General features: G+C 48.3%; 1 protein-coding gene across 3 annotated transcripts in view; it reads right to left on the bottom strand.

Annotated features, from left to right (window-relative positions):
* LOC147448039 (tRNAse Z TRZ4, mitochondrial-like) overlaps window positions 1-21,258 on the bottom strand; it is a 146,677-nt gene that overhangs the window by 92,409 nt on the left and 33,010 nt on the right. Inside the window, exons 2-5 of one of the 3 annotated variants that reach the window (XM_086523931.1) lie at window positions 20,278-20,315; window positions 19,408-19,526; window positions 19,141-19,289; window positions 1,077-1,166 (exon numbers count right to left, since the gene is read on the bottom strand). In XM_086523931.1, the coding sequence (XP_086380057.1) occupies window positions 1,077-1,166; window positions 19,141-19,289; window positions 19,408-19,526; window positions 20,278-20,309 (390 nt within the window). In that variant the 5' untranslated portion in view covers window positions 20,310-20,315. Of the gene's footprint in view, window positions 1-1,076; window positions 1,167-19,140; window positions 19,290-19,407; window positions 19,527-20,212; window positions 20,316-21,258 lie in introns of those variants that run through there. The other 2 variants (XM_086523933.1, XM_086523932.1) reach the window with 2 other exon arrangements.

Below are 21,258 nucleotides of genomic sequence, written 5' to 3'. Positions count from 1 at the left end.
TGCCTTGTTGTTCAAAGAACCAGAAATTGAAAAAACTTGAAGTGTAGATCCACAAGTTTTGATATCCCGTAATTGTGTGTATAGGTGAAATCCCTGCCCTAAACTAGTTTCTCCAAGACTGTCTGCAGTTTGAATAAGTCAAATGTCTAAAATCACATGTTCAACCGTACTTTAACCCAAAAAAACAAACAAACAAACAAAAACGTATTTAAACGTAAATAATAATGCACATATGATTAGTCCTCCATCCTGCTGCTCAAGCCTTAAATCATGTGCATGTCTAAGCATTTGTAGTAAGGACGTTTATACATCTGGAAACCTTCTAACATTATCCAATAGGAGCTCTTGGAAAGAGTCGCTAGGATTCATGCAAGCACCCTACAGTCTAATTTTTATAAACATTTGTGCCTTAATAGTCATCTACCTAGGTGAATGCAGCATGAGCCCAGATATACGTTTAATTCAAGTGTAAGTTCTGTACTCACACAGTCATCCACAAGGCAATATAGCCAACACTCCATCATACAAAAAATCATGCACTAACATCATCAGTTCCCAATATCGGGTTTTAAACTAGGTATCAACATATATTACCGCACACAGAGACACAAGCATACATTAATACAAAGTTTTGCGTCCTGAATTTACATAATGGCTCTAGAGATGCAAGGAAGACTCAGCCATAATGAAGCCTTCATCTTTGCTACTCATCTTTTTAAAGAAGTGATTTCCTTTAAAGCATCATTTCTTTTTAGGATGATTCATAGACCAACTCTGATTTTAAGATCACTAAAGGATCTATGAAAGCACATTAAAAAAAAAATTGACAGGCCAAGCTAGCCCGACACAATAGTACACCCTTCAATCTAAACTTCTCCAATAAAAGACAACATGCAGAGAGCTAGACAAAGACACAACCTACACACGATACACCCTCACACAATCTCACTTTCCAAGGGAAACGGATGCCTAAATGTCTACACCCTTTGTAGACGTCCCTTTCAGATTTAGAAATGTCTGTGAGATAAAAGGAAAGACCCTTGCATTGTAAGTGAATTTGATATAAAGATGCAAACCTCTCCAACATTAAAAACAAACCGTTGCTGATCAAAAAACAGCAGCACAGTCGCAACCGTCTCACCGGTGTCAGATCCAGTACCATATATCTGCCAGTATCAAATTAAAACAAAAAATTTAGTAATAAGATTATCCTTAAAACCAAAAGGAACCAACAAACCAAACAGTTAAAGCTGGAAATACCAAAAGGGAGGCTCAAAGCAAGAAATTCCAGAACTCCAAAAAATAATGACAAGAAAACCCGTGCTTGCATGGTCAACAAGAGATATCACGAGCGTAAATGACCAAATATATGCAATTATTTATTTGTTTATTTATTATTTATTGTACTTTCTTCCATTTCCTCTTCATACATATGATATCCATTCATACTTGGCGTATTGCAAACCCCCTAGCTAATAAAATATAAAATCAAACACAAAGACTATTTCTTGTCACATCTAAGAGATGGAAAATTCTCCTCACACTCTGCAATCAACACAACAAGAGGAATCTCATCTCTCTTTGCATTACATGTAGGAATAGCTGTAATAGACCAGTATGATTATTCATTTTTGTAATTTCTTCATGGAGTTAGTGTTTCAAGTCATGTTTTAGGATGCCTAGAGTCCATAGGCAAAGTTTGTTGGGATGAAAAAATTTCCTAAAGTTTTCCACCTTGTTGAACACCTGTTTTCCGGGAAGGTTTCAAGCACTTTGCAGTAAAAATTTGGATAAGTTTTGTATGAGCAAAATGTTTGTTTTGTTAGTAGAAAAGTTTGCCTCTTTGAGCGTTTTCTGTTCTATCATTTTGATGCTCGTCTGGTACTCTGTTGAATGGATTAATGTACTTGTAGGCCACTTTACAACTATTTGAAATTGTAGGCTAGATTCTGAGAAAAGGATCATGATTTTGTTTGTAAAGTGTCTCACTGTAGTTGTTAAGTTTCCAACGATAAACGTTTGATACCTCACACGTTAATTCAATTTTCTTTCGTTTCTGAGTTACAAATCTTCGAAAAGGCCATTTTCCATCGCCTTTCATAAAATTAAAAAACCCAACATTATTTTCTCCTCATGTATGTTATTTGTGTCTTGCGCATGTATTTCGGTTAACTTTGGCCAATGATTGGCACGGAGTTAACGATCCTATTTATAGGCTATTTTTGGAGTTCAAAAGTTCCCTGCTTTTCGCTTAACACCCAAGCCGCCTATTCTTGGCAAGGCTAACGTGATTATGATGGTTTTTGAGAGCGAGATCAAGATTGTGATTGAGATCGAGATCGAGATCAAGATAGTGATGAGGAGCCTCCGTCACCTACTCCTCCTGTGTTGTGCTTCCCTTTTCCTAACTCTCCCTACCTCTGACCTTTTAGTCCATGTATTTACCTATGTCTACCTCTCATCACCATCTATCTATCATGTATGCTCTGGACACAATGTGCATCTCATTGGTATCCATCATTGCACCATCTACACTTGATTCGTAAATTTTGCTAATCAGTTCATTGGTGTTGTCTGCGCAATATAATTTTGTGTCTATGATGTTGCTCTTTATAAGTGACACATGTGTAACTTAAAACTTGTCCGTCTCTTTGCCTTTTTTGCACTAACCCGTTCCCTCACTTATGCCGACCCCGACAACCCGTTCCCTATCCCTGTTCCCATTCTTATGCAACTAGACCTCTTCTAGAATTTCTAGAAATTTGACCGTAACCGCTAGACCCTTGCCAAGGCTAGCCAAATCCATCTCGTTTCCAATACGATCTGCAAAAATCCAAAGGACTCCATGCAAGAGCTAAGCTAGATTGGTCTCATCTCACCTTGGACCCTTAACCACCTCCCTTCGAAGAAGAGACAATCGCAATCCTGGGAACAAGTGTCACAAGACGGGCACCACGTGCCAATAGAAAATAACAAATTGAACTAACTTTTAGCACTTCAATAACAAATGCACTGAAAGAGAGAGACGACACACGACACGAAGTGGCGGAATTCCACCCCAGAGAGTATTGGCACCAAACCTTGGCGCCCTTTTCGGTATATCTTTATATTGCATCAACACAGTACAAGCCGGTACTCCACGCTCTTCACCTTCTCCCAAGAAGAGTGCCAGAGAATGAGCCCTAGCCTCATATTTAAAGGCCCAAAAGCAGTTTACATGAAAAGCCTTAAGCTCAAAAGAAACTGGTCCAAAAAGCTGTCAACGTGATTTACAGAATCCGTACAATTGCCACATCAGCACAGCCAATGCAATTTGCAAAAATCCATACAGTTTGCCACATCAGCAACGCAAAATCCGGAAATCCATACAATTCTGCCACGTCATTAGCTCCACGCGCGCGCGCGTGTGTGTGTGTGTGTGGGTCCTGCTTTATTTATATGCCTTTATGTCACTTAGGCCCCATCGAATAGGGTCCCATAAGTTGGTGGGAACTTCAACTTCTTCTACTTCTTAGGGTTTAGGCCTCTGCAAGTTGGCTCAGGTCACATCAGCAGTTTGTGATTACCGTATATCTACAAAACACTTCAAGTTAGCTAAAAAGAAAATCCCGAGGGTCATTCCAAGGGACAATCCGTTTGCTCTTTTTTTTGTTGAGGAGTTGGCTTCTCCTTTCCGCTCCTGTGATCAAGGAGTTGGCTTCTCCTTTCCTCCAGATCGAAACTCTTGATATTCCAGCGTAGTAAAATTAGCCATCACACCCAGACCGCATTGATCTTCCAAGGGTGTCTTGATGCACTAAAATTACATACCCATGCAATCTGATCCAATTAGGAATATTCAGTGGTTGGCACATCACAATGCAACAAGAATGCTTACATATGCATGTTACAAGACACAACAAACAACGCAGGTGACCACTCCCCCAAGACGAACGGTCTGCGGTATGAAGCTACTCAACGACTACCTCGTCACTTCCCCCGCAAATAACCTAAAAAGGTCCGGGCCATGAGCTCAGAAGATTGTACAACCAAACGCTCCCTAAATTGCTACCTGCGTCGTTTGGAGGTTCCAGCATACAACCAAACGCTCCCCAAACATAGATCTGCATCGTTCAGAGGTTTTCTAGCATGCAACGAAACGCTCCCCAAACATCCCGCCTGCGTCGTTCCGAGGTTCAAACAATATCAAAACAGCATTTCTCACTACTCCACTAGGGAGTAAAACCAACAATCATTGAAACCAATATTAAAATCAGAGTCAAACATTTTAAATCGGCACCAAGACAGGTTCAAAACAGATATCATTCATTTCAAACAAATTCCAAATAGGATCATCAAACAAGTACTCAAACACATTCTCAAACAAAATTCAAACTTAAAAAGCGAGTAAGCATCTGCTTTCTTAGAAAGCACTTACAAACATTCTACTTTTATCCAAAGCTTCTCACAACACATCTTTATTCATGTGCTTGCATCTTTACGCGTAATTCTTACTCAACTTGAATTTCCTCCAAGACCAACAGAGCATTTCCTATCCGATGCTCCCATCATCTATCCTATGACGCATCGGGAATATCCATTACCCGGTATCTCCCACCGAATTATGGAACGACTACTTCGCGATGCTTAATGTCACCCATCATATGACACATCCATTTTATACAAATTCCAAACAGTATTCTCAAACAAAATTTCAAGCTCACGATTCTCGTTGCGAAAGAGTGGATACGCAGCTCTATGCTCCCAAATGCATGTTCCTCGCCCCCCTGTTATGTACAAACAAATAGCAAGAGCTTCCAAAAACATTAATTTTACACATGCTGAAATTTTTCTGCAAACACCCTAATTTGCTACTGAAAACCCTTTTTTTTTCAAAATTGTCAAAATCAAAATTTTGGTCGTGTCAATGTGTAGAGCTCATCGAGAGGATCAACTTTGTCTTCTTCCTCATATCCAAATTCTTTGTTGTTGATGAGATTTTTAGAGGCCTTTGCAACACAAAAAAGCGCCAAAAAGCATGTTTTTTTGTGCTTTTTAGGACAAAAACGAACTCGTGTTTCTTTCCCTCCTCCTCCTCCTGTTGTTTTTTCTGCATCCAGCTCCATAACTTCCGTTTGTAGGTTCATGTAGGACCGATTCTCTCTTGAGAAAAGAGAAAAAAATTTGTTTAGAATGTGAAAGCATCATCTTGCTCTATCTGCTCTTGGTAGGACCTGTATGCTTTCAGATAAAGCCACTACTAAAGCTTTGATACCACTGTAACGAGTCGGGCACCAGGTGCCAATGGAAAAGAACACACTTTACTCTCTCTCTCTCTCTCTCTCTCTCTCTCTCTCTCTCTCTCTCTCTCTCTCTCTCTATTTTGCACCCCCCCCCGCCCACTGCTGCCCCTGTGCTCCCGCTTCCTCTCGCCCCCCGCTGCTGCCCTTGCTCAGGTGAATCTCTCCCTCTCCCACCCCGCACCCGCACCCCCTTCGCACCCGCTCCCTCTCTCTCTCTCCCTCTCCCCCTGTTCTGCACCCACCCCCCCTGCTCGCAACTGCTCTGCACCCGCCCTCCCGCGCTCTGCAACCCGCTCCCCGAAACCCTAACCTTTGCTTCCCCCCCCCCCCCCCCCCCCCCCCGCGTAGAGAGAGAATGGCCCCTTTTGCACGAGCGTAGAGAGAGGAGGGAGTTGTAGCGTAGAGAGAGAGAGAGTGGTCTTTCCTAGCGTAGAGAGAGAAAGAAGTTTAGACGTAGAGAGAGAGTGGATGGATTTGAGGGGTAGAGAGAGAATGCGTAGAGAGAGAAAATCCGAGAGCATAGAGAGAGAGAAAGAGAATAGGTCTATCCGCGTAGAGAGAGGAAAAAAAAAGGGGCATAGAGAGAGAAAACCCGCAACTCTGTCCGCGTAGAGAGAGGGAAAAAAAAAAACCGCGACTCTTCCTCTCTCCGGTACCCCCTCCCCCCCCCCCCCCCCCCCCCCCTTGTCGCGGCCTCTCAATCATGAGAAAGCCGAATAGCAAGGATGACCCGGTGGAGGATGCCATCCAAAAATGCAAAGAAGAACTGAGCGAGTCCATCTGCAAGATCAACCGCCACGTCTTAGGTCCTATTAACGGCCTCGACGCACGCGTGGCAACACAGGAAAGCACGATACGTACACTCGAAGATCGCGTGAAGGCCCAAGATGAGGAAATCGCACTACTCAAGAAAGAGCTTGCAAAGGTGCGATCGCAGAATGTCCTTGAAGAGGGAGAACTTCAACCCTTTGTCATTGAAGAGCTTAACACGATCAAGGAACAAGTACGGGCCATCAAAGAAGGTGGGGAGCAACAAAAAGAAATGACGACCTCGTGGGTAGATGTCATCACAAAGACCCAGCAGAAAGCAGAAAAGGCCGAAAAATGGATCGAGATTGTCAAGAAAGGGAAAGGCAAGGAAATAACTCCCACTCCCACACCAACCATCATCAACCTGACACTCGAAGAGGAGCAAAGGAGACGTGTGCGAGCCTTACACGTAAGGGTATGTGGCCTCAGAGACCAAGATAATGTAGACAAAGAGGTGAAAGAACTCATGACCTTGGTGGGGGTCAACGAGCAGACGCATACAAGGGCTTGGAGAGTGGGCACTAAGAAAAGTGGGAGCAACGGAGAAACCTCGAAGGAAAGGGCACTCATTCTCCGCTTCGAAGTGAAGAAAGACTTCTTGAAGAAGAGAGCGACTCTAAAGAAGACGGGCATCTTTCTTGGAGATGACCTCACCCTCTCGCAGATTGCTCATATGCAAGAAGTAATGCCGGAAATAAGAGCAGCAAGGGAAAAGGGGAAGAGTGCCTTTTACAGGGATGGAGGGAAGGTGGTGATATTGGAGCGACGCCCCACATGACGGTGCGAGACCTATGGGACCACACTAAAGATGGCAACCTGGAATTGTGTAACGGGTCACTCCGTCTTGATGTAGGGGCCTTTAAGGATAGCTTTATGGGGAGAGAGATCATTTTCTACTCTGAGACGCATCAAGCACCGAGACAATCCATGCCACAGGTGAGCGGATATAGATGGGAGACAGCCTGCAGACAAGAGACCAGATCGGAGCATCAAGGACGGGGCTCAGGGGGAGTGGTAGTTCTATTCAGGGAGGAACTGCAGCCAATGATATATATAGCACGCAAGGATGAACAGGCTAGGTACATGTGGGTGAGGCTCAGGGCAAAGACGGGCAGATACCTCTCCATTGCTATTTGTTACTTTCCTCCTAGTACGTCAGTATATGCATCACCTAGAGGACAATCCCCCTTTGCTATTTTGGATAATGACATATGGGAGTTTTCCAAGGATGGTGACATTATCATACTAGGGGATTTCAATGCCAGGACTGCCCACCACCAGACAATATTTTATGATACTTCCGAAGAGATGCTCAGGGAGCTGGACGTCACATAGATGGGTCTATCAAGACTATCACAAGATAAGGAATACACTGAGTATGGTAGATACTTGATAGATATGGGGACCGCACACAGATTGGCCATTGTGAATGGCCTACAAAGATTTTCGACAACCGGAGCTTTTACTTGCTTTCCACACCGACATGGTGCAAGCACAATGGATTATGTTATGGCCCAGCCAGGTCTCATCCCATTCTTTCAGGATTTCATGGTGGGCACTAGGCCAGTTGGAGTAGCAGTTGATCATGCTATCGTGTCTTTCACCCTGACCTTTCAGTTCAGCACAGCTCCATTAGGTGGGGTCCCCATACACACTTGGTATACCTTCATGAGGGAGACGGATTCTGTGTATATGGATGAGATATACAGGCAGCTATGCACCCAGGAGCCGGGACGGCCACTAGATGAACTCACTCAGATTTTGACAGAGACGCTCCATGATGCAACATCAGAGGCATACCCCCACAGCCAGCCCACACGGAGACGATCTGGGAACATGCCCCATAACAGTTGGTATGATGAGGAGTGCAAAGAGACGAGGATCAAACTACAGAGGGAAGTGCTCACGGGTATTACCACACATCGACAGTCACAGATTATCTTTCGCCGCTGCCTAGTGCGACGAAAGAAAAGGGCCTATCTATCTCAGCTAGAGCGGGATCTATATCAGCTATTTATAAGTCAGGTCTCAGGCGAAGCATGGAGGCTATTCCACGAGCATTCACCACCACCCGCAATCACCTCCACTGAGACATGGGGGGAATATGCCACATCTCTCTACACAGCATCAAGGCAACCACCTCTGCCGGACTCACTAGAGACATGCCCAGAGACATGTTCTTTCTTTACTGCCGAGAGGGTAAGGAAAGCCATTGACAGGATGAAGACAAGGAGAGCGCATGATCATGATGGTCTGGTAGCAAAGCACTTCATCCATGCCAAGGATATGCTTGTAGAGCTCCTGGCTATGATGTTTAATCGAGCCATGTATGAAGGCTTCCCGGAGACCTGGAGTATGTCTACGATTGTGCCTATTTTCAAGTCAGGAGATCCCATGATTGCCGCAAATTATCGCACCATCATGGTTGGCCACACATTAGCTAGGTTGTATGCATCCGTCCTTGAGCAAGAGCTGAGTAGATGGGCAGAGCGAGAGGGAATAAGAGCACCAGGGCAAGCAGGTTTCAGGAGAGGTTTCTCCACTCTTGACCAGATTCTGACACTCAGAGCTATTATTGAGGAGGGTAGACACCATGGCAAGAGAATCTATTGTAGCTTTGTGGATTTCCACAAAGCTTTTGACACAGTGCCGAGAGCCAGACTTATACACAGACTACAGGACATGGGTGTGCCTACAGAGCTGATATGGGGTATTCTGGCTCTATACAGGACAGTGATGGGACGGGTACGCACTACTGAGGGAATGTCTGACATGGTCCACTCCACTATTGGAGTAAAGCAGGGATGCCCACTATCCCCGACTCTTTTTGGGATGTATGTGGATGAGTTTTCAGACTATGTAGAGCGGTAGGGAGACAGGGGGGCTCAGCTAGCAGGGACATGGATTCCGCTGTTACTATATGCTGATGATATTGTGCTGATTTCAGACACCCCAGACGGGATGCAGCGTCATTTGGATGCTCTGCATACATTTGCTCGTGACAGCGGATTGTCGGTCAATCTGGGAAAAACCAAGGTTATGGTGTTCAACACCACACCACAGTGGGTCAGGAGGTCGGCACCCACATTTATGTATGGCCAAGAGACTGTGGAGTACACAGATGCATATACCTATCTTGGGGTAGTATTCAGTGGACCGGTGTTTCACTAAGAAGAGCATCAGAGACTAGACTGACGAGAGCATATGCAGCTTTGGGAGGACTGGAGAGGATGTGTTCGTAGGTTCAGTTTCAGGAACCGCGAACAAAGCTATGGCTCTTTGACACTCTAGTGACTCCAGCTATGCTCTATGGAGTTCAGGTATGGGGACCCTCAGTAGACCACCATGGGAGATCTGGTAATACAGATGGATGGAGATGTATGGAGAGGCCTCTAGTCTCTATGATCGCTCGGATGATTCGGGCTAAGGCCTCAGTACCACATGAGATTATCCGAGCTAAGCTAGCCGCCCCCCCCCCTCATGGTGGAGGCACTGACGAGATCAGTTTCCTTTATGCACAGTTTATGGGATCTCCCCAGAGACAGATAAGCTCGGCTTGCCCTGGAGTCATCTCGACAACTAGCTCTACAAGGCGATACAGCATGTTGGTATGGACAGATGGCATCATGGTTCCAGTCGCATGGTCTCAATATGGATAGATTACCTCCGCTTCAATACTCCTTGGATGCACCCTCCTTGTCTCTCACACGGACAGAGATCACCTGGCTCATACGTCAGGATCTGATTCAACTAAACACCAGGAGCACATGGATACAACCGACACAGGAGTTGGGCACAAAGATGGCCTTCTACACAGAGCATCTTCTCCAACTCACGGAGGACGGCTTTGTGACTAGGCCACCATACATGGATACACACTTATCTCATGGGATAAATGCGCTATTGGACAGATACGCACATCCTCACATCAGCTCTAGATCGAGACTGGCCGATTCCAAGGGGTGCCGGCAGGAGCCAAGATATGTCACCTATGTAACTTAGAGCCAGAGACAGAACTGCACTACACATGCCACTGCCCGGCATACTATGAGATACGCGGACGCTTCCACTGCTTGTTCAGAGAAGGGTTTGGACCTTTTTCTAGAGTCATGAGATACAAGGATCAGCAGTGTCTCGAATTGTTCCCGCTAGAGCTGCGCAGACTTAGAGAGAGCTTGCTGAGGACATCATGGGAAAGAGTCTCTCAGAGACGAATCACAGAGTTCTTTACACCAGACAGAGGAGAGCAAACGGAGCAGTCATTACAGCCTACTCATACTAGAGGTACACTGCTTGACAAAGCCACTGAACTTGGCAGATCCAGACGTCCACGACCTCGGGGGGTCTCCCACTATCGACGAAGGTTGCAACAGAAGATACAGATCACTCTAGCTCGACATGCAAGACGCCCAACCAGAGTTCTGACCATGGAGGAAGTCGATGAGATCCGACAGCGACCGATGAGAGATTTCATCTAAACCCACAAACCCCCCTCCCTCCCCCCCCTTATTCCCTTTCTCCTTAGTGCCTTAGTGTTTTAGTGTTAGTTCTTTGTAACTTGGTAACTTTGTAACTTAGTATTTCTGTACTCACTGCTCAGACATGGTATCAGATTCACCAATTGTAACTTTTTGGTCTCATAGGTCATTTTGGCCTTTTGAAGACGTTAATATAACATTTCATTTCATTTCATCTCTCTCTCTCTCTCTCTCTCTCTCTCTCTCTCTCTCTCTCTCTCTCTCTCTCTCTCTCTCTCTCTCTCTCTCTCTCTCTCTCTCTCTCTCAATGGTAAAACCAAGGTTATGGTGTTTAACACCACACCACCGAGTCACGCCCGCTCGCTGCTATTGTTTCCCCTTCGCTGCGCCATCGCCCCCCCCCCCCCCCCCCCCCCCCCCCCCCCCCCCAGCGCTGCCTGCCTGCCCTCTCTGCCCCCCTTGCTGCCCTGCTTGTCCGCGCGCTTCCCCACCCCTGCTGTAGCAGCTCGCGACACTGCCGCAGCTGCAGCCCCGCCCGCCCCTGCCGCCACTGCCATCCACTGCCGACCCCCTGTTGCAACCGCTCCCACCATTGCCGCCCCCGCCCGCTGCTGCTAGCGCTCCCGCACTAGCCGTCCCCGCCCGTTGCCCCCCACGCCCGGCCCGCCTGCTCTTTTTCCTCCCAATTGCATCCTGCAAATCGGTACATACAGCATTGACTCCGTTTTGGGGCAATGCTTTGCATGCCAAGTTGCAGATTCCGCCCGCCATCCTCTTCTTACGCCACAGCAGTAGACACAGATGGAGGCTCCAGCTTCGCCACACAGGGACTCGCCTGAAGCCCCCTCGCTCGACCCCGCTGAGCCCACCATTCGACTTGCTCTTTCGCCGACAGAGCAAGCGAGCCTTGCCGCAGAGGTAGAGCGTTTGCAGGCGACTTCGGTCATCTGCAAGGTTCTCAGCACCCGACCTAGCACAGGACAGCTGCGAGACCTTCTCCAGGCCCGCCTTCTCGCAGAGGTGGGCAAGATCTTGGATGTCCAGATTCTCGGACGGGGGTACTACCAGATCGAGTTCGAGACCTCCGAGATGGCCTCCAAGGTCATAGCTATGAGTCCATTGGCCCTCCGAGCATCACGCGTCCACTTTCGACAGTGGCGACATGGTTTTGACCCGACTTCGGATGTGCTAGTAGAGGAGGCAGACATCCCCATCTCACTCTGCTTTCCGGGTTTACGGATGGAGTACCTTCCACTTCTCTCCAAGATTGGCTCCGCCATCGAGACTGTCCTGGAGACACCTCGTACGACAGCATCAGTAGTTGCCGTACGAGGTGTCTCCTCGTACGACAGCATCAATAGCTGCCAAGGCGGCTGGCATCCCTTCAGTTCGAGTTTTGGTCAGAGATACCCACACGCTCCCGAAGGTCATCCTTCTGCCTCGGGTGAGTGGGGCTTGGTTTAGACAGAGTGTGCAGTACTCGGGTCTCCCGAACCAGTGCTTCATTTGCAGACAGATGGGCCACCTAGCAAAGGCCTGTCCACGGAGGAGGCCACGACCTGCACCTCAGCCTCAACCCCAGCCTGCCAAGGCTGGGCCGCAGCCACAGCCAACGGCACAACGCACAGATTCAGAGCCACCCTCTGAGCCTGGGGCTCCAGCGGAGGAGGGGTGGCAGCAGGCCCGTGGCCGTCGACGCCAGGGGCCACAGCGACAGCCTGGCACTCAGAGTGGCCCTCAAGTGCCTACTCAGCAGCAGTGGGTTCCCACGGGGAAACGCTTTGGTCCTCTTGAGCAGGAGGAGCCCCCTACGCCAACCTCCACCTCCGCTTCACCCTCGCCAGCCGCCCCACCTTCAGATTTCCCCTCCTCCTCCTCATCCTCCCCCTTGCCTCTGTCGCCCCACCCCGCTTCTCTTCCCCTCCGCCCCCCCCCCCCCCCCCCCCCCAGCTCCTTCTCCCCCTCCTCCTGCTTCAGTACCACAGTCGACTCAGGAAATTGGTCCCTCGCCGGCGGCTAGGAGATCTCTTGGCAGCGCCTTTGCCACGAGTCGCCTAGCGAGAGAGGGTCAGCCCTTCTTGCAGCCCCCTCTGCAGATTCAGACATCTTCCCTTACAGCTATCCCTCGTGGTCTGACGAGCATTGACCTCCGACGCCGCTGGGATTTCTTCGATTACGGGTTCACTCGCTTTCTCGGCGATTCCGCAGCAGACCACGAGGCAGCCTGCTTCAGGGTCCACGCTTTGTTCCTCGCCGCTAGGGGGACAGAGGCCTTGGACTCAGCAGTTGGTTTCTCATTCCCCCTCTGTGGTAGGACCCAGTCAGAGTGGTCCCTCGACTCAGGGGTGGGATGGTTGCATACACAGGTTCTCGAGTTCTCTCACCACATGGGAGAACTTGGAGTTACAGATTTGCTGCAGACTTTGTGGCCACTTGCCAAGTTTGCGGTGACACCCCCAGACTCAGCAGGATGTAGGAACATTGTGGTGTACTTTTTTGCTGATACGCAGTGTTTGCCTTGCTATGTATACATTCATGAGGACTCCTGGACAGAGGAGGTTGCTTTACGCACAACTCGCGCTGCTTGGGCTTGGGCTAGGCACTCACTGCAGTCTCGCCTATCTAGAGGACGCTCGGACACAGATTACTCCCCATCCAAGCCAGCCTTGAAGATAGCCCGTCTTGCTGCTGCGGCAGCATCTGTTCTCTCTTGCTCCCCATGAGGATCGTCTCGTGGAACGTGCAGGGACTAGGTGGGCCCCAGTTTCAGCGACAGCGAGGCCGATTGCGTCGGGAGCTTCAGCGTTGCCTTGTGGGAGGACAGATTGATCTCCTTATGCTTCAGGAGCACCATTTGTCTGAGAGCCGCATTCGGCGATATGGTCAGATTTGCGTGGATGATATGATACCTTTTGGTCAACTGCTTTTGGACCTGGAGGCATCCAGGGTGGGGTATGTATGACTATTGCGGACTCATTGCAGTAGGCCATTGTGGACAGAGGGATTATTGTGCCAGGCAGGGCTCAGTGGATTACTATGCAAGTTCAGGGTGGCCTTGTGGGCTTCCTGAACATCTATGAGCCCAATGTGGCGAGTGCTCGTGCAGAGTTTTGGTCACAGATTGTTGAGTCTTTGCCACAAGTTGACCATTGGTGTGTAGGAGGGGACTTCAACATGTTGGAGGACCCTTCTGACAGGATCGGAGACAGCCATGCTACTGTGCATGGAGTCGAGTTAGCAGCTTGGGAGAGGTTGTGTATGACTTTGAGGGTCTCGGATACATGGCAGCATTCTGGCTTTGTGAGGCCTCCAGAGAGTCTTGCCTTCTCTAGATCGGACCGCAGAGTGGGAGGAGTGAATCTATCGCGGATAGATCGCTTCTACACTAGTGACCACTTCAGTGACTTGGGGGGATCAGTGGGCATCCTGGCAGAGACATCCTTCTTGGACCATGCACCACTGATCCTCACAGTGGCAGACAGGCAGAGGAGTGGGAGCACGATGCTTCGCATCCCAGAGCGGGTCTTGTTGGACTCAGCACTCAGAGAGAGGGTAGCGGCTCTCTGGACAGAGGGCACAGACAGCCAGGCTCTACCTGCAGACAGAGTGGCCTTAGGCCTAGCTCAGCTTAGCCACTTTTTTCTCCAAGAGTCTCTGGCTCGACGGGCTGCAGCGAGAGAGGAGGAGCAGCGTCTCAGACGAGGCATTGCTTCACTACAGAGGATGCAGCAGCAGCATCCAGACAGTCCATGGTTGGAGGAGCAGTTACAGCAGGCTCGACAGGAGCTTGCTTGCACAGAGGAGAGGCGTCATGAGTTTGCCTTTCACCGACAGGCATCTCAGTGGACTCAGGTGGGTGACACAGTGACGGGTGTTTTTTTTGAGACAGTGGGACTCAGACAGGTTTTGTCAAGGAACGCAGTATCCTTGACAACATCTTCACTTTCTGGGAGGCTTCTGCCCTGGCACGGCTCCGTGGGGAGAACCTTGTGATTCTTCTTCTAGTTTGAGAAGGCATACGACAAAGTTGACTAGGACTTTCTAGAGGGCACTCTACGCAGGATGGGCTTCTCAGATGCTTGGATCAGAGGGGTGTCAGCTTTGTACAGACAGGCTCACAATCAGGTGCTTTTGGCAGGAGGTAGAGGTGAGCGCTTCATGCTCACACGATCGGTCAGAAAGGGTTGTCCTCTTGCCCCCTTTCTCTTTTTGTTCTATGCGGAGGCGATGAGCAGATTTTTGGTGTCACAGCAGGTTGGTCTGAGGGGCTTCGCACTCCCTATACGGGGGGATGAGCTTTTGGATGCTGAGTTTGCCGACGAATCAGCCTTGTACTTAGAGGGCCAAGAGGCCAATCTACACAGATGTGAGTAGGCTTTGGAGACCTTCTGTTGTGCATCGGGCACACTGATCAACTGGAGAAAGACAGTGGCTTTCTCGGTTGGCAGTGATCCTGTGCCAGATTGGATGCCTGGAGAGGGTTTCAGGTGGATTCCCCCAGGGACTGCAGTTCGGTACTTGGGTTGTCAGGTTGGTTTGGACTTCTCCCCCGAGCAGCAGATTGCTCCTCTTCTCCTGTCCATCAGGAGAAAGCTATTACATTGGAGCTCAGCACGACTTTCGCTGGCTGGTAGAGTAGTAGTTGCCAACCAGGTGCTGTTGGCGACTATGTGGTACATCACTTCTTGCTGGATCTTCTCGAGTTCTTGTCTCAGCCAGGTTGAGAGGCTGATCAGGAACTTCCTTTCGTCAGGTCGTGACACTCAAATTGCCCGAGCCAAGGTGGCTTGGTCGGTCATCACACATCCTTGTTCTCAGGGAGGGCTTGGGATCATTGATCCAGCACAGCAAAGCAAAGCCCTTCTTGGGAAGTTCGTCGTCAAAGGACTTCTTCCAGGCGAGGAGCCCTAGAAGGAGTTCTTGCAGCACTGGCTTCGTGCCAGGGTGCCTCAGTCAGGAGGCCCTTGGCAACCTTCGACCATATGGATCTTTACAGAGTTGCGCCGAGTTGGTTTGAGCGGGAGACTGGAGGACCGATTCGTTGTGAGTCTGCTTCGATCTTGGGAGCTCTTACGGTGTGGCCTAGAGCAGAGACAGCCGACGTGCACGGAGGAGCGCCTACGGCAACCCCTCGTCTGGAACCCCATGGTTAGCACTCAGAGAGGCCACTTGGTTGGGAGTCGGCCTCATGTTTCTTGGGGTCCCATGGCAGCAGGTCCAGCGCGCTCTCTAGGTGACTGGCTACAGTTCGAAGGTTTGTCAGAGGAGGTGCAGGGTTTCCAGCTACAGGGCATGAGAGGGGTGCAGAGCATGTGTCATGACATCCCAGAGTCAGTTCCAGCTGAGTGGCTCACGCCTCTCAAGCCAGTAGCACCCCGGTGGATGGGAGCCTTCACACGACGGGAGGTTCTCAGTTCAGTCAGGGCCTGCTCAGAGACTGTCCCAACCCTGTTCTTCGAGATTCAGAGTGGGGGACGATTACAGCGAGTTGCAGTAGAGGCCCCGCAGGTAGCAGAGTGCTGTTTCCAGAGGATCCAAGTTGTGGGCATCTGTGGGAGGACTTGCGTCATAGACCCTGACCCAGCAGCTCTTGAGACTGGACACTGGAGGCTATGGGCTTGGGAGTGTTGTCCACTGGCACGAGTACAGTGGGATCCTGGTGAGTGGCTATGGAGGGACCCCCTCTCTTCTGCAGATCGCCCAGGAGTCCCCTTCTTTCAGTACACTGTTCGCTTGGACGTCATATACTTGCAGCACAGAGAGAGGCCCGCCCCGCTGCAGCACGTCATTGGCAGGAGGAGGGCCTCACAGTCGAGTTCTTGGCAGCCTTTTGGCAGAGGCTGTGGGACTCCAAACAGCCGAGGCGCGTCACTTTGTTTCAGAGGTTGGTTGCACACAGAGCCACGGCAGTAGGGAGTTGGCTTGTGCATAGTGGTCTCTCGGCCGCATGTGCAGCCTGTGACCAGTTGGTGGAGAGTTAGCGTCATTGTCTTTGGGACTGTCCCTCGGCCCAGCAGGTGTGGCTACGAGTTCTTCGGCTGATGCCTGCTCTCTCCACGGCTCGACAGTACACTTGGGGGGCAGCGGCCTGGTCCACACTCACCAGCCCGGCACTTCAGCTTGAGCTATCTTCCACCAGCAGGATGATAGTGATGCAGTGGGGGCGACCTACACTCCAGCCTGCCATAGCTTATTCCACAGGAGTGGTGCAGTGAGAGAGAGGACTGTTGGGAGCTCATCAGTGGCCTGACACTATGGTTCATCTGGCGGGCCCGCTGTTTCCGCATCTTTGAGGCTCGCCCTGTGCCACCAGCAGAGACTGTTCGTGACTTTTGGCTAGAGCTGATCCATACTCTCAGAGGACAGCTTGAGGGACTACAGGGTAGCTCCGACCGCATGTGGGAGCGCCGCGAGGCTTTCCTTCGACTCTGGCGCCCTGGGCCTTTCTACACCATAGTCCAAGGGGTGCTCAGATGGCACTATTGTCCACCTGTGTGGCTCTTCCCTCCTCCCATCTCTTGATTTAGCCTCATTGTATATATGCTGTTTTTTCATTGGGAGAGTCTCCCCATCATGCTTGTTGTAGCCCTCTCTTGCAGAGGAGGATGTAGCCCTATGGGCAGTTTTCATTAACTAATAGAAGGATCTCTTTTTCAGAAAAAAAAAAAAAACACCACACCACAGTGGGTCAAGAGATCGGCACCTACACTCGTATATGGTCAGGACATTGTGGAGTACACAGATGCATATACATATCTGGGGGTGGTATTCACGGGACCGAGGTTTACTCTGAGGAGAGCAGCAGAGACTAGACCGTCCAAAGCCTATGCGGCATTGGGAGGGCTAGAGAGGATGTGTTCGCAGGTTCAGTTTCAAGAACCACGAACAAAGCTATGGCTCTTTGATACTTTGGTTGCTTCAACTATGCTTTATAGGGTCCAGGTTTGGGGACCATCTGTGAATCATGACAGTTGGAGGAGCATGGAGAGACCCTTGGTATTTATGATATCCCGGATGATTAGAGCCAAGGCCTCCGTACCACATGCGATTATTCGAGCGGAGGTAGCCGCCCCTCCTATAGAGATTGAGGCTCTTACAAGATCAGTGTCCTTTACGCACAATCTATGGGATACACATAGAGGCAGATATACTAGATTGGCTCTTGAGTCCTCTAGACAGTTAGCGATGCAGGGAGACGCATCATGTTGGTATGCGCAGATGACCACATGGTTTCAGAGGCATGGTCTCAGCATGGATAGATTGCCTCCTTTTCAGTATTCCCTGGATGCACCCTCCCTGCCAGTCACACGGACGGAGATCACTAGACTCATTCGTCAGGATCTTATACGTTGGACACCAGGAGGACATGGGTAGAGCCGATGCAGGAGTTGGGCACGAAGATCGCTTTCTACAAAGAGCACCTTCTCCATCTTTCGGGAGATGGGTTTGTGACTCGTCCGAGCTACATGGACACTCATTTGTCTCATGGTCTACGATGTGCTATTGGTCAGATTCGCACATCCTCACACCAGCTGGAGATTGAGACGGGTAGATTCAGAGGGATACCACCAGAGTCTAGGATATGTCAACTATGCGATAGAGAGCCAGAGATAGAGCTACACTACATATGCCACTGCACTGTGTATTATGAGATACGAGGGCGCTTCCATTGCTTATTCAGGGAGGGTTTTGGACCCCCTAGATAGAGTCTTGAGGTATCACGATCAGAGATGCCTTGGCTTATATCTACTTGAGCTACACCGACATAGAGATAGTCTGTTGAGGAGACATGGAGTACGACAGTCGCAGAGACATATCACAGACTTCTTTGGATCGAGGGAGCCAAGAGACCAACCACCAGCACAGGGTTGTACCCGCATTCATACCAGAGGCACCCTCATTGACAGGGCGACTGAGCTCGGGAGATCGAGACGACCACGACCGAGACACAGGAGCACACTCCATCGACGGAGACTCCACCAGAGGATCAGAGGCATTCTAGCACGACACCCAGATTGTCATTGAGAGCCTGCTCTACATTTTCACATTTCACATGTCACATTTCACACTTCATTTTCAGTTTTCATTGTTTACTTTCGGTACTTTTTGTACTTGTACTTCAGACATTGTATTAGATTCACCACTTTGCATCTGATGGTCTCATAGGTCATTTTGACCTTTTGAAGACGTTAATATATCATTTCATTTCATCTCTCTCTCTCTCTCTCTCTCTCTCTCTCTCTCTCTCTCTCTCTCTCTCTCTCTCTCTCTCTCTCTCTCTCTCTCTCTCTCTCTCTCTCTCTCTCTCTCTCTCTCTCTCTCTCTCTCTCTCTCTCTCTCTCTCTCTCTCTCTCTCTCTCTCTCTCTCTCTCTCTCTCTCTCTCTCTCTCTCTCTCTCTCTCTCTCTCTCTCTCTCTCATGTAAACACAAAACAGCAAAGAACATGTATGTAGAAAGCAGCTTGTATTGCATATGTGATAACAACTTGCTTTATTGTGCATGCTCTACAAAAGCAACCATTCCCCATGTATCATGAATTGTAAACAGCCAAATTCTTTAAGTAAGATAACCTGCAAAAAGCAATTGTTGCTAGATTGATTGGGAACTGTATGTCTAATGGGCAAATGATGCAATTTCCTTCCAGTTGAGTTCCTTTGTGCACCACAGCTTTTGTGCTCCATATGGAGAGAAGGATCATTTTTGCAAGCTACATAGTCCTCTGGCACAACCAAGAAAATCAAATTAGCCGCCTAGTTACTATTCTTGTCAACGAGAAAAGTTGTCAAGTTGCCCTACAATAGTCATAAGATTGGAAAAAAAGAAAAATTAGCACTTACCTTTAAGACGCTTGGCATCATGTGCCATTGGGGTGGACATTGAGATGATATTTGTAAGTGAGCGGCGCGCAAGCTTCGGACAAACACTAGAAGACGTCTCTGCATACACAGTAAAAAGCCTACAAAACAAAAAAAAACCCTTTCATAAGTACTTCTGCTTCATTAAACGAGATAACAATGAGTAAGGTAGCCTCTATCACATGCCTTGTTAAAAATAACGATGAAAATTGTCAAAAAACAGAGTTTGTAGTCACAAAGATCAATGAAAGAACCTTAAAGAAAAGAGCTTTTTGTGCAGCAAAAGTTGCAAACGATGAATAAAAGGGTACTCTTTAAAACTGGTTGACAATAAACTGCTGTAAAGGTGAAAAACTATTGTTTGCTTGAAAAAGTTAGTCATCCTGATTTAAATTAGCTTAAGCATATGAGCGTAAGTTTGGAAAAATTATTCCAAAGACTAGCGATTCAAATTAAAGAGGTCAAAAGTTGTAATTGATTGGCCTGTGCACAAACATTTTACAGATGCTGTGTAATGTGAGACAAATTAATACCTTGTGTTCATCTGTATTAGAAATTATCACACCAAACTGCACATCATGGCGGACAAGAGAATAATACTTCCATAGAAGATTTGAAAACAATGCTTTAATCCAACAAGACCCAATTGACCTTTAACTAAAGTAAAATCATGGATAGAAAAAACAGAGAGGCAGATTTCAAACGCCGCCTCCAAGACAACAGGTTGTAAAAGATTCTTGTAGCCATTTAGCCTATATGCAAACTATAATATATTTGCAAATCTTACCAATGTGAGGTTTCCTACAACAGTGCTTTAGCCTGCCAAAATTAGCCAAGCTTTTGTTCACTTACTGATGACAATGTTGCCAAGAATGCCGGAACATTTAGTCCTAGCAGCAACATTGCAAAGTTAAAAATTATACATGGTCATACATAAATAACAATGGAAAAAACATTTTCGTCTTGACAAAAATGCATCTAGGAAATTTTGCAAGACAAAAAGCTTCGCCCTCCTACTCTAGAGTCTACTCAAAACTGAATGAATGTTACAACACAAATTGTAGGTCACTTTGTGCACTTTTACCCGTTGAAACATGCGAGCATGACGACAAAAATGGCAACAGTTATGCTGGAACTGGTGTGCTGATCTCCACCCAACCATATCCTCTATAGGCCCTCCACCCATCTTTAGGGACCCCTAAACATACACACCTAGCCAGCCGTACCTAGGACCTTGTCCGACCTAGTCTACCACTGTATGGACCAGGGGGAATTGGCGTGCTGATCTCCACCCAACTCTATCCTCTTATAGACCCTCAGCCCATCTTTAGCAACCCTTGAACACACACACCTAGCCGGCCATGCCTAGGACCTTGTCTGCCCTGGTCTTACCCTTATCTTTACCAGCTGCTTGTGTGCTTGATGCAGCCAAGTGGAGCAAACTTCTTCGGTAGAATTTATCCAACAGGATAAACACCGCCAGAAAGAAGACAAGATTGAGGCTACCTGCTTCACAGAGGCTTTAGCAAACACACACATTTTTAGAGTTTCATGAACTTCGACACACCTATTATGCTTCCCTTGACATAACCCCATGCAATAAAAGGGTACAAAAAAAACCACTATGTATATGTTCGCACTTCAGTCTCCAACTAAAATATTGTTGCATGACTACATCTCTTATAATACCATGATATGGTAGTGATGTTTTGGAGACACTTAGGGCCGTCGGGGCATTTTTTTCCCAAAGTAAGAGGCTTTTTTCCTCTTGACTTGGACACATGCCCATAGCCCTAGCGCATCTCTTATCTTTGTATTGTACATAGTAATACG

This window comes from Adiantum capillus-veneris, chromosome 11 (genome assembly GCF_014529385.1).
Source record: "Adiantum capillus-veneris isolate H3 chromosome 11, ASM1452938v2, whole genome shotgun sequence".
In the NCBI taxonomy this organism is placed as follows: domain Eukaryota; kingdom Viridiplantae; phylum Streptophyta; class Polypodiopsida; order Polypodiales; family Pteridaceae; genus Adiantum; species Adiantum capillus-veneris.
Note: the sequence above shows the minus strand (reverse complement) of the source record. Positions and strands in the feature narration are given on the sequence as shown.